Here is a 25,772-nt window from a genome sequence, read left to right on the forward strand (position 1 = left end):
ATGTTTCTTTTTTCGAAAAATGTTTTTGAATTTTTAAAAAAAAAAAATCCTATTCCTTATCCCATTATTAATCCCACGCGAATCAAACATGGAATTGAGTGAAATTAGGGATGAAATTAACCCAGGACAAATAACCCAGGGCTATTAATCCCAGGACTGTTAATCCCATCATTTTCAAACTGTGAATCAAGTGAGGCCAAAGTGAATTCTTACAAGAACTATGGGACCAATGGTTTATTACATCTTTATTCTTCATAAGTTAGAGCATATAATTAAGCACCAGACGAAGAGTTCCCAGAGTTTTTAGTAGTAACAAATTCTCACTTCTAGCCAGTATCTATTCATGAGCACGGTAGCCCTGCCCACACACTATTCGCCTAAATTGGGGAATATCACAAAACTATCAACTGTTAATAGTGGTAATAGGTGTTAGTACTTAGTAATTACAATTGCACATTAAGGGCATGTATGTATTTTCTCAGCTGCCTTTCGAAAAAAAATGCTCCGAAAAACCAACTTAGACCCCAAGATAATGATATTATTGCAACTTAATTTCGGCCTTCGGCTCATAGTAGTAGAAGATTAACATACCAAAAATTACACATTAGCAAATCAAATTAACTAGTTTGAAACAGTAACTAACTGGTGTTCCAGTTTCACTCCTTAAAAAATAAGTATTTATTTATAATTTTCAAGCTTAAAAATAATAGGCTCACTGAAATGAAAAAATATGCAATATAGATTTGGTTTGATAAATTTCAACCTTGTAAAAAAATTGAAAAATTATTTTCGTAAATCCATTATTTTTAAACTTAAAATAAATTCTTATTTTTTAAGTACTTATTTGAAAAAATGAAACGCCCGAGTATTCAAAGAACAAGATGCACAGTTCCTTAAAATTCACACATTCAATTCTGTGGCATCATTGTAATTTTCAATTTTGCGGGCTTAGCTTGGCTCTAACCGAGCTCACCCAAATGATTTTTCTGGGTACGTACATCTTGTAGACATTGTTGATTTAAAAAAAAAATGATCGAACAACGATGGCTAACACTGTTGGATCACATTATTATTATTACTATTATTATATACAAGACGTCTTAGTTCAAAATAAATCATCTATTTCTAGAAGACAAAAATTACGTGATTTGATCGTGAAGGTACAGATTTCTCAACCAATTATCACGGGATATGTGTTTTTCAAGCCCTACAACAGATGAGCAGTTTGAATCATAATCGATATTTATAGAACATCATGGACCCACATCCCATTAACTTTACCCCAAAGTTCAATTTAGGAATCTTAGACAAGCCTAGTTGATCATTTGTAAATCCGACTTTTGTTAACAAAAAATCAAAACTGTCACTTTTATGGACTAAGATGGGTTAGTGGCCTGCATACCACCAGAGGTAAAGTCATTTGGAAGACCTAATTAACTCAGAGAAAGGGAATTGACGTGGGGCCCTGACATTACCACCTCTTTATGTTGGAGTACGTCTCTTTGGGTAAATTTCACAGACACCCACTAAGGTTTATCTTAATGGTTTATCTTAATGACAGATAGTCCCCTCGGGTATGAGAAATAATCATAGATCCCACATGGTTTCAATGTGTGAGACCCCAACTATTGTCCCACATCGGTGGGTTTAAGGGAAAACGTAATAGTATATAACGAAATGCGACCAGCTACTGTATAACTTAAGGTTAATATTTTGTGGCACGTAATTAGGCTAACAGTTACCAGATTAGTTGACACGGGTCGTTACACAATGTTCATTTCACCAACATCCAACATAAAATTGTTCTACCAAACACATGATAGAATTAGTCAAAAATAATCAATTTGTCCTTTAGAGCCAAAAACAATTCTTTCGAGTGGTAAAAATAAATACTGGTTATTAATAAATATTACCCTTTGTAGTATTCTCATTAATCATGAGAGAAAATTTAATGCCATGATGGGAGGAGGAATGTTGTGGATCAAATTGCCACATTAGATATATTGGGAGTTCCAGAGATTAGAGAGAGATAGAGAGTCTGGGGTGGCTTTCCACCCTCCTATCCCTCTGCCTCTCCCTTCTCTACTTTCCCCCTTCTTTTTTCCCCTCTTCTCTGTTCTCTTCCTTCCTTCTCCTCTCTCAGTCGCCCTTCCTCTCCAGCCTCTGTTTCTCCTCTCCTCCTCTCTCGGCTCATGGAAGAGAGATGGTTGAGGAAGATCTCCCTCCATCTCCTTCGTTTTTGGACTACGGAGTCCCAATCTAGGTTTTGGTTTATGATTCCGCTTCGCCTGACGACGATTTTTCAAGCTCTCCGACCTCGACAGTGAAGGCTGCATGTGCAGCTAATTCGGCTCCGATCTTCTAGTCTAGATGTGGCTTTATTAAAGTGGGAACAAGCTTTCCTCTCTGGATTCCATAGCTTTTCCATCCTCCTAGGTTCTGACATCGCCGTTGTATCTTCTGTTTTGTATTGTTGTTATTTATTTTTGTTTTGGTTGTATTTTATTTTGTCAACCTTTTCCTTTTCCGTATAATATAACTGAGATTATCTTGTTTGTAAAATTAAAATAAAAAAACTTGCCACATTAGCCTTTAAAAAGTTTGACACATGCCTCCATATTTTAAGCAAATATTTGAGATGCTCTCAGCTCATTGCTCAAGACTCACTACAGAAACTGCCAAAGTAGTTCTTATGAACAAAAGGCCTCAAGGCCCTCAACTGTCTGCAATCTTAATAATTTAGTCTCATTTTGATGTTTTTAAAAAAAAAAAAGAAGGTAAATCGCTCTGCTCACAAAATTATCTACTCGCAATTACACATATTAACGCATTATTTTATCCAGGCGGGGGGCCATGAGACAGATGATATTCCTAACATAACCGCAAAAAAGTAGTAAAATAAAATGGCACATAGATTTGACGAAAATCAGATTTTTCCCAATTCAGCTGCACCACAAGTTTGCTATAGAGACAGTTAGGTATGGCACATAGATTTGTTGGTTTAGGGAGTGGTAGGTGGGAATTCAGGGCCCCAAAATATTACGTGACAATGTCTGATGCTTTTCCTCACCACACATTTATGTTGAAGTTATGCACTTACAAGCCATTAGCCGAACGGATTGATTTTTATTGGATATAGTATGAGTGGAGATATGATTAAAGGGTGGATATACGTAAATATACATATACACATGGGGGAATATGTTGTATATGGTTTTTTTTTTTTTTTTGAAGTAATTTGTAGAAGAGGGGATATATATATGCTTGGTTTGTTTTGGGATGGATATGGGTATGTCTGTATGTGGATATAGAAATAAAAGGAAATGTGACATGTTTGTAATTACAAAGCTGTATATGAAGGTAGATATAATAAAGGTAGGAAATGTGGCATGTTCATAATTACAAAGCTAGATATGAAGGCAAACATAATAAGGATAGAGGGGAGGTTGTGTTATTATATCAGGCTTCGGGCGGAAATACAGTCCTAGAGATATTATATTCCCCTTCTTTATCGGGTGGCTAGGGATATTATATCACCTTTTTATATCCAGGTTGCAAGCACTGGATATAAGTAGTTGGGATATACCATCTGGGGTGATAGTATATCTGCTCTTTATATCCCGTCGGCAAACGAACTGCTAGCCTTAGGGCACGTTTGTCAGGAGGAAAACGAAGGGGGAGAAGGGAGGGAGGGCTAGAAAATGAATCCCGTGTTTGGAAGTGGCAGAAGGGAAAGGGGGAGAGCTTATTCCCGTCCACCCTAGGATAAGCAAATCCGGACGTAGAAAAAGACCAAATTACCACTCAAACCTTTTTGGTATTCTCAAGGCAATAATTTAATGAAGGCAACCAAGTACTTTCTTATATTATCTGCTCTTACTCATCTACTACTCTAACCAAGTATAAGTCAATCCGTCCTCCTTAACTGATTCCTCTTAAATGTGACTCTTAGCCCATTTGGTTGATGTTAGGGTTCAAGTATATGGAGAGATGTCGAACCTCTTTGATTGTTAACCAACTAGTATCCCGCTAATTCCCTAGGGATGTATACAAATTTTTTTTTTTAAAAACCCTTCTTAATTTCTTATACCATATTCACATCTTACACTTTCTCCAAAATCTTATACCCTACTAAACGAGTCCGTTAGCTTTGGCCCCAATTGTCGCATGCGGAAATCGCCAATTTTTCAATAGACGGTTCCTGGGGACCATTATTTAAATTCTGCAATAGTTGCACTTTGGAGAGAATTTGTTTTCGACTTTTTGTGAAAGCTAGCTGTTGGCCGATGCTTCCCTTTTTCCTTTCTTTTGTTTCCATTTCTTTATCAAAAGTTTCAACCTCAACAATTATGAAAATTCCAACACTTAAGTTTATAGTGTTTTACAAAGTTGAACCGTAATGAGTAGATTTAATTAGTTCAAAAAGAAACTTTGCTTTTACTAACTTTTTGACCCTTTGAGTACTGTTTCCTTATTATACACCCACTGAATTCTTAGACAACTACTGTAATTATCAGAAGCTTCGGAAAAGACTTTATTTTGTTTTTTTCGTTCAAATCATCGAAAAGTCTCATCGTTTTTCGTTTAAATTAATCATCCAAAATACTCATTCTTATACATGTAGTTATGGGTAATGTACTGGTAATTATCGGAAATGAAAATGAAGGTTTGAAAGAAATACTGGTATTTCTCGTCAGATATACGCTCTTCACCAATCTCACAATGTAACGATTTGTACCAGCTGACATGCTAACCCATAAGCCTAACTCAAAAGGTTAATCTCAGGTTAACAATAGCTGGTGGGTCTTTATCTAACACTAGCTTTTTCTTTAAATTCTCAAGGTGGGATTGGGATCTCACACATTAGTCATGCCATGTTTAGACTAAAATAAAGCACTTTTTTTGCCTGATTTCAAGGCCGGCCTTGACGTTTGGGTTGCCTAAGCCCAAACTCAAGTTTGGTTGCCCACTCACTATTAAACCATACTTTTAATTTGAATTATATCAAAAAACAAAAAAAACTAATTGAGATACTTAAATAATATAGGCCTTTGAATATTATTTCGGCAGAACACACACACACATATATATTTATATATATAGATTTACAGATTTTTTTTTTAGGTTGCCCTTGCTCGGGGAGTTGTCCAAGCCTAGGGGTTTGCGGGACTTACCTCGGGGCCGGCCCTACCTGATTTATATATTTTTTGGCCCGACTTCAAAGAACTAATTGAGATACTTAAATTGGCAAAAAAAAACACTTTTGCAAATTATGCTTGGAAGTATTCTATTATTTACTCAAAAGTTTATAGAATTTCTTTCAAAAATAAAATTATAGTGTAGGACAAAGCTAAGGGAGTACTTAATTATTTTGCACCTTCAATGTGTATTCTTCACACAACAAATGTCACGAATACACATAGTGCGGTACTAGCTAGGGGGTTCATATTCATCAATCAAAGCTAGGTCATATTCAGGCCGAACTTTGCTCAATATAGTAGCATAATTTATGCGTGCCCAAGACTATCCAGCTAAAATATTGTGCTACGTCCAAGTGGATCAATGAAAACTGCACACGTGTGTTTCCGAATCAACGGGCATGTCACGAAACATGAAACCATCACTTTTTCTTTTTCTTTCTTTTTTTTTTTTTTTAATATAACCTCAAAAACCACTTTGGTGGGTTGTGTGATGATGCCTTTTGATTCTTTAATCCTTTTAATATTGCATGGAAATAATCACCCAATTCGTACTTAATTTATAATAGTAGTAGTTAATCACGATTAATTATCAGCCCTAAAAATTCTTTTCTTTCTCTATAGGCTTGTAGCTCCTGAAGGTGGCATCCTCGAATGCCTGCCTTTCTTTTGGTCTCTCTTTTAAGTCTTTAATTTAATTATAATCAGTACAAATCTCGTTTTATTATGCTTAATCAGTGGATTGAGATTCCCACCCTCGGAGAAGACCCAGACACGTGCGGTGCTAGGTGACACACGTGTTTTATCGTGGCATGTGCCACATGGGGTCCACTTTTTTTTTTCTTTTCCCCCTCCCTTTTCTTTTGAACGGCTGTCCAGACTCCAGACAGTGTGGTGAAACATCTACTCCTTGTTTGCTTTTTATGAGATTCTTCTCGGAGTTGCAATAAACATTGGAGGCCAGCCCATGATAATCCGGTTGGTCGGTGGATTTGCTCGATCCTCACATAATTGATCGGGATTCAATTTTTGGAATTAGGTGGCAAGAAAATAATTTTTTACAAAGTTTCTATTCCCGGCGTGAATGACTTGTCTCTGATCGAACCGGGAAGAAAATTAGTCGAAATGCGCGTAAAGATATCCCGGACTCTCCTGCCCGTCGAACCAGAAATAGAGAAACACTGGAGGGCATGTGCAACCTTCCGATATTCTACAAAGTAAAAGCTGCTGAATTAAGGGGATTTCAATGCCCGCGACAGACATAGAATCATGTGGTTTGATGATTAATCAAGCATATATTTAATTTAAGTATTTTGGGTACTGCTATTCAAGTTTGTATTCGTGTTTGCTTATTGAAAACTTATTTGTGATCGATTTATTACGCGAGTAAATAATTTTGAATGTATTTTTTATTTTTGGAAGCTCAAAAAATTTCATTAATGGAGAAAAGTCCAACTATGCTATTGCCGTAAGATAGAGGACGTCGGCGACGAGTGGAGATCAAAATACAAAGTATAAAGACCCAAGGAACGGAGCACAGAGCACTACTAAACACAAAACACAAATCTATGATATCGCCATTACATATGAGGGCGCCGATGCCGAACAGAGACCAACAAAAGTCCTAAGGAAAAAATACAACATAAACAAATTACTTTAATCTTAGATTATGTGCCCCACTATAAGAAATTTCTGCATCTGTCACTTTACTCGGATCGTTTATTCTTTAGGCACATCTATTACTTATTAATCTTAGGCCACCGACCTTCTTTTGTTAACTAAGACTGTTGAAAGAACGTTTGTGGAAACCTTGCGCTTTTGTGCGGCTCTCGGGGATTTGAGCTCCTTTTTTAATGAATTGGAGGATAGTGCTGTGCGCAATGCTGCGCATCTCCGAACCATCGGATTGTGTATCCGACGGTTCGGATCTCATCTCGGCAATGAACGGCTCTTGATAGTTGGTTGCCGAGATAAGATCCAAGCCGTCGGATGCACGATCCGACAGCTCGAAGGTGCGCAGCATAGTCACTGCACGCACCAACCTGAAGTCCTTTTTTTAATGGTTATAGAAACTTGAAATGCGTTAATTGCTCCCACCCTTCTATCTTGCCTTTATTTTAGAGAAAAAGTGGTGTGGAATTGTGAACGAATTTGACAAGGCAAGAGTAATTAACACTTCATTAGGAAATCAAGAATTTTGACTTCCTTTTATCAATGGAAGCTTTCTCTCCTTTTGAGACTCGGTATTTGTGATGAGTATACTTTCTTGCATAGTGAACTATAATCGTGAACTACGTACTAATTTTCTCTCCTTTTGAGGGTGGTGTATATAGCACTTTTCTTGCATAGTCATATGTAACAACATGCATTTGCACATTATTACTTCTTCTTCTTCTTGTTTTTATAAGCGGATGTTTAGCGCAGCTTACGCGTATCTGAACTGATTCCGCAGCCTGAAGTAAACGAATGGACAAATCCTCCAGTCCAGTGGCGGAGAGACTATGATACAACTCACTCCAAGCGATCATCAGAATGAGTTATTGATATACTACTATATATATAAGCAATTACTGTTCTATTTTTGAAAATTGTAAGATACAACGCCTTGTGAAGTGTGAATGACCTTGAAATCTTTGTGACGTATCACATGATACTCAAAATGTGATCACAAACTAAAAATCTATCTAGAATGCTGTTTGTGAGCATGAGATTGCATAGTCGAAACAACCTTTGTGTTTTCAATTACAAACCTAACAGATTTATAAAAGGAGCCACTTTGTTCCAAAATTTGGCAAGCTATTCACAATAATTAGACTGTTAGGTGAAGATTCTTTAGCACGACAATATACATACATACATACATACATACATACATATGTGTGTACTCAAACAAGACGTGTTTTTTTTTTTTTTTTTTCACTTTTCCTAAGGTAAGAGAGAGTACATTTACACGGTGTTTTGGTTAATAAAGCTGTTTACTGAATCTATTGATGTAGAAACCAAATTTGAAGTAGTGGACAAAAACAAAGAATCGATTCTTGAAGGGGTCCGAGTTTTTTTCGGGTGTACAAAATGAAAGTGTCCGTCACCTCCATATCAGGAAGTATTGTCCCGTCACATTACACAACTATCTATATATAGAATACTCAGCTGCACCTACATCGGGGCTGAAGCTAAAATCCCACCACATATGGCCACAATAACGGGGTGATCATGGGTATTAAAGACGTTTCACACAATTTAGACCCAATAGAGAAAAGGAGAGTGGGCTCAGCTGCCATCCAGGGAAGAATAGACATGGGCCGAGATGGTCCATGTAATTTGGGCTCAGGCAATGGTCCATGTATTAGGACTTCGACTTCTATATGCTATATATATATATTGTATAAAAGGGAAAAGAATTTCCCTTATGAATTTATGGTTCTTAACTTCCAAAGAAATGCCTTTCAAAAAAAAAGAAAGAAAGAAAAAACTTCCAAAGAAAGGGGCGAATTTCATGTTCCGATTCTCTATGTGAATCGAGAAAGGGTAAATATTGGTTGCATTTATAAATCGATACGTGAATACTCATTGAGCAAACTATCTCGCTCAAATGTGGTGCCTAGTGTAAGAGCCCATTTAATTGCCCGTTTAAATATTGATTTTATAAGCCTTTGAGAAGTCATTTCCAGCGCGTTGAATGTAAAATTTGGTAGATCCAATGGAAAAAATTATCCAGGATGAATGTGGTATATACCGCTAATCTTTTATTTATTAGTCCAGTATGATTACTCATCTTAGATAATTACACATTTTTTAGTACCGGCGAATCGAACATAGGCTAGGAAAAACAAAATTCATTTCAAATTGTTAGCTGACAAAGCAAACTACTGGTTAAATCATTCTCTCCTCACATATTTGTGATCATTCCAATAATGTAAATGTGCTACATAATTTTAAGATGAAAACAACTAGAAAATTCTGCGAAGGCTGGTGGTGAATTCGAGATCAAGGCCCTTGAGGGCATGCTTGTGAATGAATTTATGTTGGGTTTCCACTTTTGTGTAAACAGACGAAGTTAAATCTCCAAAAATCACGAATATTGAGACATGTTATTCTTCTCATTTACATCAACTAAAAATTTATGTAATGAAAATAACTTATCTAAAATTCTTAAATTATAGGGTTGTGTTTGGTTGAGAGTTTAGTTTAGTTTAATTTTAATAATGGGTGGAGCGAGAAATAGAGTAATGATTGAAGATAGAGGTAATAATTTGAGAGAGATAGAGAGAGATGTGAAAGTAATGATTGAAAAAATAAAATAATAATTGAAGAAAAAAGTAAAGTAATGATTGAAAAATAAAACTAAAACAAAACTAAAATGGCAAACCAACAAAGCTTAACAACTTTTTTGGGGGAACCCACTCTTACTCTTTCTTTCTTTTCTTTTGTTTTGTTTTGGGTACAACAAACTAGACCTTATATAATAAATGGGCTGAACCACCGGCCACAGGATCCATCATTGTCCTTTTGGGTCCGGCAATTTGGCAGGCAACTTGGCATTTGTTTCATCAATCAATCAAAGGAAATTATAGTACCCCTACTAGTTTTTTCACCTAACAGAAGCATAAAATTAAAGGATATTCAACCATTCCAACAAAAAAATTGTCTTAGGCAGAGGGAAAAGTTTTTCAGTACCGGGTGGATACCACATGATGCCTGCTCGACGAATCCAGGTCGTCTATTTCGGTTTTGGACGGTTTAAATTTGGAAAGAGAAACAAGAGAGAGAAAGAGGAGAGAGAGTGGTTCAAATAGGAGAGAGAAAGAGGCAACCTATACCAAGAGAAGGCTTCAAAGTGTGTATGTACGGTGGCCCGAGTGGCGTTTTAACGGATAAAAAAGAAGAAGTGTGAACGTACGGCACGTTTCAGATCTTGTCACAATTCAAAACACACTTAGGCCCCGTTCCAGAAACTTTCTTAAAAAATAAGCTGCTTATTTCATATTTTCAAACTCAAAAATATTGTAAATGAAAAATTATTTTTCAATTTTTTTTGCATCGTATAAAAGATCTCATCGAGATCTTTCAAACAAGATCCATATTGCATATTTTTAAATTTCAATAAGTTCATAATTTTTGAGCTTGAAATTGACTTTTTAAAAAATAAAGACTTTTTTCTCTTTCCGGAACGGACTCTCAAGTTTCTAGGGGCCTCTTACCTCGCTCACAAGACTTCACAACAATTTAGGGTAACCCAACCACACCCTTGGAACAATACAATTAGTTTGAAGGGTGTTTCTACTAACAAAAAAATACTAAAAATTTAACGTATTTTATTATCTTGTTTTTACTAATAAAAAAATTTCAGCATTTTACTATTTCTTTTCCACTAACAAAAAGAGTTTGACGCAAACTCTTTTTGTTACAATAATTCAACTCACAAATCCATCAACAACTTATTCACTACCGGAAACACCTAACAACTTCTCAACCACAAACAAAAATTTACAAAATTTTCACTACCGGAAACACGCTCTGAATGTAATCATTCCTGATAAGCGATGGCATACACCCAAATACATGTAATCACACACAGGTATCATTTTGGGATTTCGATAAGGAGAGAATGTATTCGGTATGAGAAAATCTTCCTTACAAAGGTGTTGTAATTTACAGCACTCAATCGTGACCGTCCAAAAGTGTTTTGGATGGTCAAGATGTTAATGAAACTTTTTCGGAGAAAAATTAATTGTGACCAATCATAATTGAAAACGAATCTCAACCGTTGATTGCATGAATAAACGTTTGAGATTGGTTGGTGCTGTAAACTGGCAGTTTATAGCACCTCCATAAATAAGACAGTTTCATTGGGTATAATCCTAGAATCTAATCTCTCTGCATCATCATCGTCATCATCATCTATGGGTGTTTTCATCTATATATATATATATACACAAACTACACTGGTGGAAGTGGCAGACGTAATAGTCAATAATGTACTATGAATTACTAAATATTCAAAGCTTAAAGTTGAAATATTCGTTAAGGTTATTTAAGTAAATTAAGCAGTCACATATGCCTTCCAATAAATTTGGTCCCCAATTTTGAAGTGGATATTGGAGATGCTCCTAGTCTCTCTTGTACCACTTTCTACACGAAATCAGCTTATACAGTATTGATCGTGTAAGTTGGATGGCCTTCTTGTGAACTTGGCAAGAGGATCGGAGAAAAACAAGGCATTATTCTATTTGTTTTTTGGTAAATTTTACCTACCTCCCCTGTCAATTTTGTCGGCTAACTTCTGTTAATGGGTAAATTTCAAATTTACCGCCTTTTTTTTTTTACCCTGGTTTCATAAAAATCGAATGGAAGGTGTAATGTGTTTGGGCGGTGCCGAAAGGTGAACCATGGTGGTGTAAACTAGAGGTATAGAAAGAAAGATGCCTGGGCCCAGAAAAGAAACTTAAAATCCATCCCGACACTCCAGCCATGGAAAAGGGAGCCAGGGAGAAGAAAGATTAAAGTGAAGCACAAGGAAGCTAGGAACCAAATGAGTTGGATTTTTCTTTTTCTTTTTCTTTTTCTTTTTCTTTTTCAACAATTAAAGAGCATGGCATGCATATGAATGTAGTACGAGGAATACTAGGCACAAAGAAAATTTACTCCGAAAGTACCTCGAAAAAAGCAATTCATGGTTGAGAATCACTTTGATGATTGGGTCAAACACATCAAAGTGAATCTTAAACACTAGTTGCTCTTTTCGGGGTGAGTTTTCTTTGTCCCTTGCATTATACACACATATACAATTATACACACATTTGCTTTCTGTTTGAAAAAAGAAAAGAGAAATACTTTCAATTAATTTGAAAGGGATGAGTTGGTAGTACTAAGAAATACTTTCACTTTCCAATGTTTTTTTTCCCCTGTTTGTACTGACAAATTACTGTGTTGTAGCAGTAGTTATTTTAATAAATTAGTCTTAGGTCCGTTATAAAGAACTTTAAGAGTCTTTTACGCCACCTCTCGAGTTAATAAAATCTCTAGTCTATTTTTAACATTTTATAGTAGGTCCAGTTCATTCCATCTCAATTTAATATTTATACCCTCCAGCCATATCATCGCCGGGAAGTTGACCGGCGCTGAAAGTCCACCGGAAAATTGGTTTGTGCCGGAAAGTTTGCTGGAAAACTGGTCAGCGCCGGAAAATTCACCGGAAAATTTAGGCACTTTCATATAATTCTAGAGTGCACTTAGTTTCATAGGATTTTAGTGATTTAGGCATTTTCATTGGGTTTAGGATTTTAGACACTTTTATAAGGTTTTAGGGTGCACTTAGTTTCATAGGTTTTTAGTGATTTGGGTACTTTCATAAGATTTTAGTGGTTTAGGCACTTAGTTTCATAGGAGTTAAGTAGTTTAGGAATTCCGGTGAACTTAGTTTCTTATAGTGGACTTATCACTAAGGGCCCGTTTGGATGCGGGATAAGGATTGAGGGATAGTAGGGACATTATGTAAGAAAGGTGTGCCCACATTGATGTGACGGGGGATTAAATAGTATTTAGTTTGAATGATAGATAAAATAGGGGATAAGATTGTTTTGTCGTTGAAATGGAAGAGAGATTAGGTATTATCTGGGGGTATTATGTAATAACACCCCAGAACCTCCCTATAAATAATCCTCCGTCGGAGGTATTAGGGGGTATAAGAGAATCCGGGACTTAGTTAATACCCTGACAAAATGTGTTCTCAAACCATGGGCCCACGGTCTTAGGAGTGGTATTAGTAATACCCCTTCGGTAGCCCCATCCAAACAAGTGCTAAATCTCCCTAGTTATTTTGGGCCACATAAGTTGCCCCAGCAGTATAGGTGCAATGGGTCAAGTGGCAAGATCCCTTATTGAAATCCCGCAACATAATACTAATGCTCTGTTCGGAACTCCGGACCGAAAGGAAAAAAAAGAAAAGAAAACAAAATAATTAAAAAGAGATGAGAAAAAAAATTGAAGAGAAATTGGGAGAAAAGTTAAATTGAAATTTGAAGTTTTCCCTTTTTTCAAGTACCAAATAAGTAGGAGTGGCAAACGGGCGGGTTTGGGTCAAATTGGGTAAGTTGTTAGTGGGTTGAGTCTTTAATGAGTTTAATTACCCATACCCAACCCGACCCATTTATTTTAAAGCAAACCCGACCCGCCCATTAACCCAATTACATATATACTAAAAATTATGATCGAAAAATTAGAAAAGTAAAAAAAAATTATGATCGAAACTCATAAATTTTTTCAAAAAGACGAAAATAAGTAATTTTTTTTTTGTCTTATTGATTTTTTTTTTGCCTTTATTTAAAAAATTATAAGTTTCGATCAAATTTTTTTACTTTTCCGATTCCTATCATCAAAACAAATTAATAAGTCACAAAAATATGATACAAAACAAAAAAAATGCAAAAAAAATTTGAACAAGGACAAAAAAATAAGTCAATTTTTTAATCCAAACCTTTTGCGGGACTACTATGAGAGAAATTTATTCACGGCGGAGCACAATTTCACGGGTCCATTCGCGCAATTAATGGATGAGATGTGTTTTCAATTTTGACTGGTCAAAATAATTGTTACCGGTCACAATTGATTTTTAATTCGGACTATTCAAAATATTTTTGGATGCGTGTAATTTAATACAAAACAATTGAATAAAAGAGAGAGAGAAGGCCATGCTCCTGGGAGAGAGAGAGAGAGAGAGAGAGAGAGAGAGAGAGAGAGAGAGGGGGGAGGAGAGAGAGAGAGAGAAAGAGAGAGGGAGGGGGCGGGGAGGAGAGAGAGAGAGGGGGGCCGTACTCCTCCACTTCCCAATTGCAAAAGAGACCAATTAAGAGATGGAATTTGGTGGGTGACTTTCATTGCCCATTGGGTCATTTAAGTTGACCCAATTGATGCCCAATTATGACCCAATTAATAATGGGTTAGTTGGGTTTGAACCCATTCTTACCCAACTAATAAATGGGTTGGATTGGGTCTATTTTCTAATTGATGGGTCTGAATTTGTTAATAGGTCTGGGTTCAATTTGCCACCCCTACAAATAAGGGAGGCGATAAAATTTTCCCTTCTCTTTTACTTCTTTCTACAAGTTCCGAACATAGCCTAAATATATGTTTAATAATGCTACTTACACAACAACTCATACAACTTCTCACATACATGTGGGGCCCATACATAATAGTATGTATGGAGCCCACGTGTATGTAAGAGATTGTGTTTGAATTGTTATGTGAGTGTCATTTTTGATATACTTATAATGCCCACTTTTTTTATTCCCCTTACCCACGGCAATCATAAAATTCTAGATTAGTCCCTATTCTTAGGCCTAATTTGGCAATGTTTCAACAATTCATGTTAGAACCCCACGGTTAGTTAGTGTGGACGTTGTTTCTTAACTCTCCTTTCTAAGGGAAGGATTCCGAATTCGAGTCGTCATTGAGGAGGTACTCAACTCCCACTGTAGATTGGTACAACCACACAAGCCACACTACTAAAATTAAAATCGAAACAAACCATTTTGTTTAGATTGGTTTGGACTAGATTCACAGCTTAACGGTTTTTTCCCTTAGAGCATCCACAATGTAATAATCAAAGCTAAAAGGTTGTTAAAGTTAGCAATGTTTGCTCAAAAAAGTACTTATATTGTAATAACCAAACTTAGCAACTTCTTAGCAACTCATCAAATTTTGACCTTTGAATAACCAAACTTAACAACTTTTACCAATAACCAAAACTCAATAACCAAACCCAATAACCAAATTCAAAACTACAAAATTAAAAAACACCTCACATTAGAATCGTCTCATCGAGACGAATAATTTGGTGTGGTCGGGTGCGCAATTGGAACTCGTTTGCAATTGGACATAGATGCATTGCGTATTGTAGGGGTTTTTTTTTATAGGGATACAAAAATAACCAATGTGGAGATCAAGTTTGTTAAGTTTGATTATGAACTAAATGGATAATCAAATGCTGACGTGGCACATTTTGGTTATCGATTTTGATTATTCCCATTGCGGATGCTCTTACCCCTAGTAATAGAGTTGTAAGAATTTATCCCTCTCTCTATATATGCTTGATGTTAGGCCTTATTTGCTTTCTAATCTCCATTTTCTCTTTGCTAGGCATTAATTTACAAGCTCAATATTGATGTTAGGCTTTTCCCACCTACTAGTCCCAACACAGACCCGGGGTGCTGTAGTGTAGTGCGGCTGATCCGACCGTCCATCTTGGCAATGGACAGCTCGGATTTTCATATGAACAATGGACGGCTAGAATTTGTAGGAGCTCGGATGCCAAGATAAACAGCCGGATCGACGGCACTACACGGTGTAGCGCGGCGGGTGCACTACAGTCCCTCCCATTCTAACACAGAGCCCTCTGGGCTAGGCCTGTCAATGGGCCAGATCCGATCCGGATCCGATAAGACCCAAATCCGATCCGAATCCAATAAGACTCGAATCCGATAGTGGTAATCCGGATTCGAAAATCCGAATCCGATCCGAAAACTTTTTTACTTCAAAAATTTTAGCAAAAAAAAATTAAAATTTTCAAAAAAATACAAATTTTTTTCAGAAAAAAATATTTTTTGGAAAAAAAAATTAAAAAAAAGTAAAAATACAACTTCTTAAACTTTTTTTTTTCAAAATAAAAAATTTACTGTTTTTAAAAAAAAATTAAAAAAATAAAGTTCGGATTCGGATCGATAACAGATTTAATCCGATCCGTATTTGGATTATCGGATCGACGTTATCGGATTCGAATCGGATTTTTCGGATCGGATCCGGTCCATTGACAGGCCTACTCTGGGCAGGTGTTCCCAAGAGATCGAATCAAACATTTCACAAAACTCGAACACGTAATCTATCGCTCATTACTCGTCTATGTTGGCACAGATCATGAAAGAAGGAAATGAAATGTGTACAATAAGAGTAAAATGCCAAAACATGGAATACCCAAAAGAGCCATGACTAGTATACTACATCAAATGCATATCATCGTGACATTTCATGTCCAAGTTTTGTGTCTTTTTTTTCTTCCAAAAAATGGAAGTAAATATACGGTACCCGTCACCTTTGCTACGGAGTATTGTCTTGTCACACCACACCACATGTAGGAGATCTCACTACAACTATATCGGGATCAAAGTTAAGATCCCGCCACGTGTGGGTGGTGTTAGGATAAGAGGCCATAAGAACTCTAACTTGAACATGGTCCAACCAAATTCGGATTTCTAACCCCTAAACCAATCCCTCATTGGTGACCATGTTTAACTCTTACTTGGAAAAAGTTTCTTTAAATCCGGACGTCTAAAACACTTTTGGACGGCGAGGCGCTGCATGGTGCAACGCTTTTAACGCGCTGCACCATCCCACCTTATTAGTTGTTGCCTTGTTGGCAATGAAAATTGGACATGCGATCTTAAGAGGGAGCAAACTCAAGCCAAAGACCATTTGGCTACCGTTTTTCCCTCAATATTATTGCTTTATTGCTAGCTCTTCTCTCTTTTTTGTTTTTTGCTACTCTGGCCAGAAGTACTAGAACTGGGAAACCCATGTGTATTGCTTTGTTAAGGCCTCAGCATTCAGCAGTGTTTGGTTGCCTAGATTTAATGTGAAAATGATTTGGGAGCACAGAAATCATGGCAGTGACACAAAACTTGTTTCAGAAATTCTGTGCTTTCTGGTCACTTGCCCATTTAGTAAGACCAAGTAAAACATACCATGAGTGGTAGGGAAGAAAAAGTCCTTCTATTAACATTCCATTGAGCTATCTATAAACTAAACAAAATGACAAAGAAATTATAAAAAAAAATTATTCTAATACGTTTTTATATTTTTCAATACATTTTCACACTCTTCTATATACTTTTTACACATTTTAATATATTTTTTCAACCTTAACAACAGTCCAATGAGTTGTTTTTAACATTATCTAATAAAGAAAAGTTGAAAATTTTACTTTTATCATTTCTATCCACATCATATTTTTCTGTTGATCTATTATTCCATCCACATCAAATGTGCAATTTTGCCATTATCTTGTACACTTATGACATATACAAGTACCTCCAAACACACTCCCTTACGTCAACACACACAAGATAATGGTCAAAAGCTTAATTCAAAGGAACATATGAGATCACGAAAGAGTCTAGAGATATGATCGAACGGCCTGACCAACATGTTGAGGGCTCAACTTGACATGGTATGGGTAGTAGGTTGTGAAAACCCTCCTCCTTATTGGTTAAAATGGTGTGGTCCCCATCACAAAATGATGTCATGCTTATTATGCAATATACTTTTTGGTAAGCATAACATCACTTTGTGATAGGAACCACACCATTTTAACCAATAAGGAGGAGGGTAATGTTCACCCTCTTAAGTGGAGGGTGAACAAAACTCAACTCAATTATATGGGTCAGACTTGGACTAGATTGTCATTGAAACATGTGACATGTGCACAATAACGTATTGGGCACGATAATTAAGCTTGGAAATACTGTTTTATTTTTTATTTTTGTAGAAATGAGATTGAACTCATTGCTTTTATTTAAAAATCAAATGGTTTTTCTATATTATGATCGATGGAATATCCAGGATAGTATTGATCTATTAGTGACTTACATCTTTATCATTGCATGTATAAGATTCAAAATGTACAATTCATAAAGTGGTAGAACAATAATACTCTTGAAACACTACAATACCAAAAAAAATGAAGTAATCGGTATTTTAAATTTGGTGCTACATTATTTTAATTGTAACTAGTTACTTGTTAGACAATGACATTGATGAATTTGGACACGAAACGGCACAACTTAAGACGTGCCCATGCACCAAGCCTCACAGCATGGCAGGATTAATAAGAGGGTCGGAGTCGAATCGTTAACGGGATCAGAATTGACTCTAATATCACTCGTAATGCTCGCCTGTCACCAAGCTATTGAGCGAAAGAAAGTGAGATTAACAGCATGACCTAAAAATTCTAAGATAAAAAGTTTACCTAAATTAGGCGTCATTTGTTCACCAGTTTAATCTTTTGACATCACATGATCATGTGATAAAGATTAAGGCTGTCGCATCAAATCTAGAGCTGGTTCACCTTTGTAATCTTGCAAAGATTAATTAATAGTTAGTTAATTAATTAAATATGCCAGAACATAATTAATAGCGGTTTCCAGGCTCATGGAATCAACGAAATTGAAATCAATTTGCAAACATCATGATTATCTATGGTTTTAATAAATTTAATTATCCTCGTGATCAAAGTCGTAAAACAATCATAGACCCATTTTCCACGTGATTGGCGAAGATTAATCTCTTTGTTTACTTACTCCAAGGACCAATCAGGTTGTCCAATTAGGGTGTGTTTGGAAAAAAAAAAATCGGTGGTCGAATTCGCGTTCAGATTAACCAGTCTTGACAAATGAAATCTAAGTAGCAAAAAATTATATAGGAACAAAAAGTATCAAAACATTTAAAAAAGATGAAAATTTTCAGACAATGCAGTTTCTCATTGTTTTTAGTGTTTATAGTCGTCTTATCTGGACTTTTTTTCAACTTCCGTTCATATTTTCATACTGTTCAAACTCTCCCGTCGAGATGAACGATAGGCCAAACACACTTGTAGACGGAGGACGGACACATGGGCTATACAGGTGATTAATAATAAGTCCTACCATGATTAGTAAAAATTAATTAGTCTGCATTTGCATAATTGTGGTCTAGTAACCATATTGTATATATACTCCATGGAGATTTACAATATGCTAAAACAAATGGTTTCAGAGATCATGTGATCCCAATATAATTCTATTCATTAACCCCAAGCGGCAGCTGTTGTCCTGTGATCATGGTCTAAGACTTAGGGTTTACTCACTCCGAAAATCTCAGGTTCGAAACTTTTCAGATGTTACCAACTCTTTTAGGTTCCTGACTTTAATTGGAACCCTCATAAGCGGGCGGTAGAATTAATCCCCAAAATTACTCGAGATGCGCGTAAGCTGACCGAAACATCAGAGTTATAAAAAGAGATCATGTGATCCCAATATTGAATGGGGTGGTTATATGCATATATCAATTCGATGTTTTGGTTTATTTCGTTAATTTGGTCAAACTGAGAGTTTGCCCTACGATTCTTTATTTCTTTCTTTCACGACTTAGCTAGTACTACTAGTATTGAATTGGACGAGTTTGAGCTATCTAGAAAGAATTGGGGATGGTGTTGTGCAGTGGTGTGCACAGTACCATGCTGCGCACCTCTGAGCCGTCGGATCGTGCATCAGACAGCTCGGATCTTATCTCAACAATGAACAGCTCTTGATCGTTGGTTGTCAAGATGAGATCCGAGCCGTCGAATGTACGATTCAACGGTAGAGGACGTAGGAGTTGTGATTATGCAGAATAAGATGGAAAACAAGGGTCAGTTTGGATGATATAGAGAAATGGTCCCCTAACAATTATGCCTTCCTTGGCTAGGCAGGAGTTGTGATTATGCAGAATAAGAAGGAAAACAAGGGTCAGTTTGGATGATATAGAGAAATGGTCCCCTAACAATTATGCCTTCCTTGGCTAGGCAGCTGCTTCCAACACACAATTGGGAAAAAAAATTCAGTGCCGAGCCGGTACCACGTGGTGCCCGCTCGCACATCTGAGCCGTCAATTGCATGTTTGAACGTCTCATATTTGGAGAGAGAAAAAGGAGAGAGAAAGAATTGGGGTGAGAGGAGAGAGAGGGTTTCAAACCGAGCCGTCCAAAAGTGTATTGGACGGCTGAAATGCGATGAGCAGTACCACGTGAAATATACCCGCTCGGCACTGAAAAATCCCTCCACAATTGGACAAGATGTTTCCTCACATATCCAAACAGGCCCTAAAAGGGGGGAAGTATCATTTTCCCTCAACTCAAGTATAAGGCCCCGTTCTCCTAATATTCTTATTTTTTAAATATTTATTTCCCTTAGCGGAATGGGGCCTAAGCAATATTCTCTTTAAACAAAATGTGTTAACACCGCATTAATAAAACTAATGAATTAGTCCTTTATCACCATTCTTTTTTGTCAGGTGGTAAATTTGAATTCATGATCCGATAAGTGTTTTTTTTTTGTTTTTTTTTGTTTATACGTATGTCTTGTCAGTTTTCAAATGCACGACTGTCCATATTTCTCCAGGTTTGAGATTCTAGCATTATAGAGGTAAAGAAATTATTCAGTACCCACTAATAAAAAATCAAAGTCTTTGTTTGTATTAAAAAAACTAGGGTGGATGAAAAGGATGGGAGCAATGAGGCATATATGCTTGTATTGAAAATGATTTCCCTATCTATATTGGTGGCAATTAATTGTATTTTCCACACTTCCAAACAAGGCCTATGGCATCGGACTCGGTGGACAATTTGGTGCCCTTGACCATGTGTGATCACAGGCAGATTCCAGCTTATCTTAACCAGTTTGGAATGTAGAAATTAATTGATGTAGATCTATATGCATGCATATAGGATCCAATCTGTTCATATTCTAAAGACAAAGGATAAGGCCACACAGTCATTTCGGGATCCGGAGATGCTGCAAAGCAGCTCCCTGTAGAGCGTTGTAGGGCGCATCTGGACCGTCCAAAAATGTTTTCAGTGGTCCGGATTAAAAACGAAGTCTTCCGTCCCTGGAAGGGTTCGTTTTCAATCCGAATCATGAATTGCCGAGATGGACGGTCCGGATACGCCCCGCAAGGCGTTCTACAGGGAGCTGTTTTGCAGCATCCCTAGGTCCGTCATTTTAGCCCTTTAAAAGTAATTTAGTTTGGTTGAAAAAGGAAAACCTAAAAAGAAAAAAAAATAAGTTAAGAGTGATTACGAATCAAAGATAGGTTTACCTCCATTTGCATTTTCCATTCCCTGGGGTTATTCCGAGGGATTTACCATGATAACTGTTTAATACTACTCTTGATTTTCTATAAGCGAGTATCCAGCTTATGTGCACTTATTTCAGAATTCTGAAGTTAATAATCGGAGGTGACGTTTAATCTTACATTTGGAAGAGATAACTTATTAAGAGAAAGCTAAAGAGATTTCTTTCGTTGGACGCATGCAAGTAAAATTGCGAACATGATTTTTTTTTTTTTTTTTGGGTTCCCTTAAAAACCTAAATACGTATAAGTAATTCTATTAAATTCGTCAAACATCATTCGATGCAGTGGTGTTTTGTTGTAGTAAAATTTTCCAGTCTCTTATACCGGTTGACAAAAATAAGCTGGTGTCATAAAATCCTTCATCGACTTTTGACTCTACCCACTCCGTGAAGTTGAATTCAAAGTAAAAAAAAAATGGTATATCCAAATAGCGCCCCGTGTTTACTGGATTACTATAATGGATGAGATGGTTTTGCAAGTAATATTTAGACCCTGTAATGTATAAATCTCATCTTTTAATCAACGAAAGCATCACTTTCTCTTATAAAAAAAAATAAAAATTCTGATATCATGATTTGGAGCTAGTAAAAATTATGTAAAATTACAGCAAAAATGGAAGAAAAAAAAAATCTACGGTAAAAAAATAAACCTTGGCTATGACAATTAAAGCAGCTAGCATAATCACCATTTGTCACAACAACCGATATATTGCGGAAGAAATTTGCAAATTCCCTTGTAGGAGTAAATCCTACAGAGAGGTGGGGTATGTAACCTACTTTACCAAATTTATTCATAATTTCTGTAGCTTTAATTTAAATTTGAATAAAATGCAACCAATTTGTTAAATGTAGACCGGGGAATATTTTTTACGATAAAAATAGGGAACAAGTAAAAATATCTTCTCAGAAAATTGATAAATTTACAGGGTCAGAAAAAGGGGAAAAAAGAGAGTATTTTCCACTTTATATATCATCTCAAAACACAAGTAATGGCGAATGGGTGCATTGTTCTCCATTCTAGTGCTTATCAAAATTTATATAGTACTATCTTCTTCCTTTTTGTTTTGATACCAGATGTCCGGATCAGCTTGAGCGCATCTCAACTAATTTCGAGGCTTTGAAGGTAACGACCGGACATAATCCGCAGTGGCCCCAAGGTTTGAAATGTTTGACCTCCGTGAAAATAAAAACCGTGACCTCATAGTTATGGAGGAGCACTTATTCCTTACACTTCTCCATACGTGAAACCTAGCAAACCAATTGGAATTACCGGAATTTTAGATAATAACCAAATAGGGGCGAAGTCATCCTCAAATAAAAGAATTTATGTATTCAAAGTTAAATTCCAAAAAAATAAAAGAAAACCAATGCCGTTCCCCTGCGGCCATATACATTACCCACAAAAGAAAAAACCAAGAAAATGAAAATGAAATTGAAAGGTCAATAGGAATTTCCCGACTTTTCATTTTCATTTCTCTTGAATTTTTTATCATTTTCCATTACCATTCTTCTATATGGTCCCACCCACCTTGGGTAGTGGGCCGAGACTGAACCCGGGCTTGGGCCGGGGGCCCATCTCAAGAAAGCAAGATCTCAACGCTGGACTCTCTGACCGCAAGACAGAGAGGACACGATTGGGCCAGGGCCCCACACCCCGAGCACAGGCACAGGTGCCGACACGGCAGCAGAACCACCGACGCCACCCGCCTACGGCACGCCTTGCAACTCGGTCCGCTCGCCGCCGCGACTCGCTCCGGCTCACCGCAGACCGACTCGGCGTCCTCCGCCTCCCCTCCTCCGCCCGCCTCCTCCCCCCACTCGTCCTGCCGCCGCGCGCCCGTGACGATGGCCTGCTGGAGCTGCCCCCGGAGCGCCGCCGCCGCGGCCTCCTGCGCCCTCGCGCGCGCCTGCCACGCGTGCGCCTGGGTGGTCAGCTGGGCGGCGCGGGCTTCCAGCTCGGCGTTGCGCCGGGCCGCCTTGTCCACCTCCGCCTCCTTCTCCCTCAGCTTGCGCGCCGCCGTTTCCTCCGCTGCGTTCAGGAGCACACGGTAGTGTCTATGCCTCTTGTCTGCTAACGTGCGCCGCAGCTGCTCTCCCTGCCCACATTCAATCGAGAGAGCTTTGTTAAGCCATTGAATTGTTTTTTGGGTGAAAAATTGCACATAAACACAAATCAACTGAAACTGTAGAGAAACACACTAGCCTAGAAACAACTGATATGTAACTGGAATTCACCAGTTTACGTGCATCACACCTAATACTTTATCTACCTATGTAATCAACAAATACGGTCTGACCAGTTTACGCGCATCAAAACTTGATAATTATTTGGAACTGCCGTATACTTATTTACCTAGGCATCAGCACATAGGGCCTAATATCGGCCGTTTATCACTGGGACGGACTTATTCACTGATTCAGCGATTTTAGGATCACAAACAAGATAAGGAACAGGTCTTGTTTTTTGTTTTTTTGTTAACCTAAAATTGTTGATGATTACGATTGATTTTTGTACCTAAAAATGGAAAATTAAGAAATCCCCATTTCTGGAAAAGAGAGATTGATACCTGGGCTTGGAGGAATTGCTCGATTTCTTCTCTCTGTTGCCTGATTTGGGTTGCCAAATCTTCTGATAAGAGCGACCACAGAACAGAAGATTGAGGAGAGAGATTTTGCTGTTGCTGTTGCTGTAGTTGTTGATTCTTTCTCTGTTGCGGTTGCGGTTGCGATTGTTGTTGTCGTTGGTGTTCGCCGAAAGCTAAACGGAGACCGGTGGACACGGCATTCGGCCGAGGGGTTTGAAGCTGTGTCAGGTCCATGAACTGAGGGGGATTGAGTTGGATTGAGAAGGGATGATTAATAATAGTATTGGGCGATTCTCTTCCTCTCTTTCGTGGATTACTCCCCGCTGTCAAGATAATAATAATAATAATAATCAAATACTAATGCGTTTAGACATTGAAATGATGATGATTATCAATTGCAGTTTTGAAGACCGATTATTATAGGGCTGATTGGAGATAAAAAGATGTTTGGTAGTGAAAAACAGAGGAAAATTAATTGGCCAACTAACCTCCATTGCTGAACATCATCTGGGATTGATCAAGAAACGAGTAGTTGTTTTCTAATAAGTTATTTCCCTCTTGTACGTTCCTGCATAATTATTCGGAACAGAATCACATACAGAGAAATATGTGTATTGAGAGAGAGAGAGAGAGAGAGAGAGAGAGAGAGAGAGAGATTATTGAGGGGAGAAGGTGAAGAGGTGAATGCAAACCTGTTTAGGAGGAGAACGTTGGATGGGTATTGAGCTTGAACGGCCATTTGTGTGTAGTTTTATCTACTGATATTGAAAATTTGAGATTGGAAGAAGATAGCAATATGAGGGGAGGGGCAGAGAGAGAAAGAGAGAGAAAGAGAGAGAGGAGAAAACAGAGAGAGATGGATGGGGTATGTATATGGCTGTTGAGGATGAGATAGATGATGGAGAGAGAGAGGAGAGGAGAGAGAGAGAGTGCGTGGGAGGATTGCGGTGGGTCGCGTATTGAGGGCTAATAAACGCAAAACACAAAAACAGCATGAAAGATGAGAAACAAGGATGCCCCTAACCCCAAGGCGGACTCTTCAATAACGTCCAAAACACAAGAAAAGAAAAAAGATAGTACTACTCCTACTATTATTAGGAAAATAAATGGAGTACAAAATTTGACAGATAGGGAAACGGGACGTATAGAGAGAGAAAGAGAGAGAGAGGCAGAGAAAGTTAGTTTTAGAGAGAGAAACCAACACCATTGAGAATCGAAAGCAGAGTCATAAATGGATTATATGTCTGACGGACGTATGAGGCATCACCACCGTGCCTTGTCGATATATTGTCGAGCGATAGATCCGGTCGTTGATTCGTCTCGAATAGCTCAAATTGAATTTGGACGTATTTAAATCCGAACTGTCATTTGCTCGTGCTCGGATTAATGAGATAAACGATTGAATCGGCCACTTGACACCTAATTTGTAAAAGGTGTTTGATAGCATCCCTCGTTTGTGTTGATCTCTACTCTCATCAATCATCATCCCCTTTTTTTCCCGCTTTGTTTTCACCTACTGTACTACTTTGTAGGAGTACTTTTCTTTCGTGTTCTTGTCGTTGGGTATTTTTTTACCCTATGGTAAATGATGTTGGGACCAATTTATATGCATCTTGATTGTTTTTTTTCCAGTTCGATCAAATGCAGACCATTTTAATGCTCGGACTACATTGCCTTTGGGTATTTACTTCTATGCTGAGAGCGAGAGGGGATTGAATGGAAGAGATAAACTTATTCACAGAGCCGCTGTAAACAGGTTGTTTCACAGAGTCGCACGATCTCGACCATCCGTTTCGGTTTTAGACGGTTCGGATTTTAATACTAAAACTTTTCCGAGGGAAAATTATTCTTCCCCAGAAAAATTTCATTAGAATCCAAACCGTTTAAAATACTTTTGACGCTCGAGATTCACCTCTGTAAATAACTATTCACGAAAAACTCGGTGTAAAAGTTTTTCACTTTAATAGACAGTCCAAGGAGAGAAGAGCGAAACGCTCCTTATTTCTGTTTTCTTTTTCTTATCGTTAAATTTTCTATTCAACTTCGCGTGGGGCTTGGCTTTTCTTTGG

The 25,772-nt window shown here is 37.5% G+C and overlaps 1 protein-coding gene across 2 annotated transcripts; it reads right to left on the reverse strand.

The window, feature by feature from the left end:
* Nucleotides 1-22,425: 22,425 nt before the first annotated feature.
* On the reverse strand, nucleotides 22,426-24,791 carry LOC131333532 (BOI-related E3 ubiquitin-protein ligase 1-like). 2 transcript variants are annotated; one of them, XM_058368095.1, is made up of 5 exons: nucleotides 24,546-24,791; nucleotides 24,396-24,506; nucleotides 24,192-24,271; nucleotides 23,686-24,026; nucleotides 22,426-23,214 (listed from the first exon to the last, which is right to left on the reverse strand). In XM_058368095.1, the coding sequence occupies exons 2-5, from the start codon at nucleotides 24,440-24,442 to the stop codon at nucleotides 22,696-22,698; spliced, it is 987 nt and encodes a 328-aa protein (XP_058224078.1). In that variant the 5' UTR covers nucleotides 24,443-24,506; nucleotides 24,546-24,791; the 3' UTR covers nucleotides 22,426-22,695. The 2 variants fall into 2 exon arrangements, with proteins under 2 accessions (XP_058224078.1, XP_058224077.1); XM_058368094.1 differs by having other exon boundaries at nucleotides 24,396-24,789.
* Between the last annotated feature and the right edge of the window lie 981 nt (nucleotides 24,792-25,772).

This window comes from Rhododendron vialii, chromosome 7a (genome assembly GCF_030253575.1).
Source record: "Rhododendron vialii isolate Sample 1 chromosome 7a, ASM3025357v1".
NCBI lineage: Eukaryota > Viridiplantae > Streptophyta > Magnoliopsida > Ericales > Ericaceae > Rhododendron > Rhododendron vialii.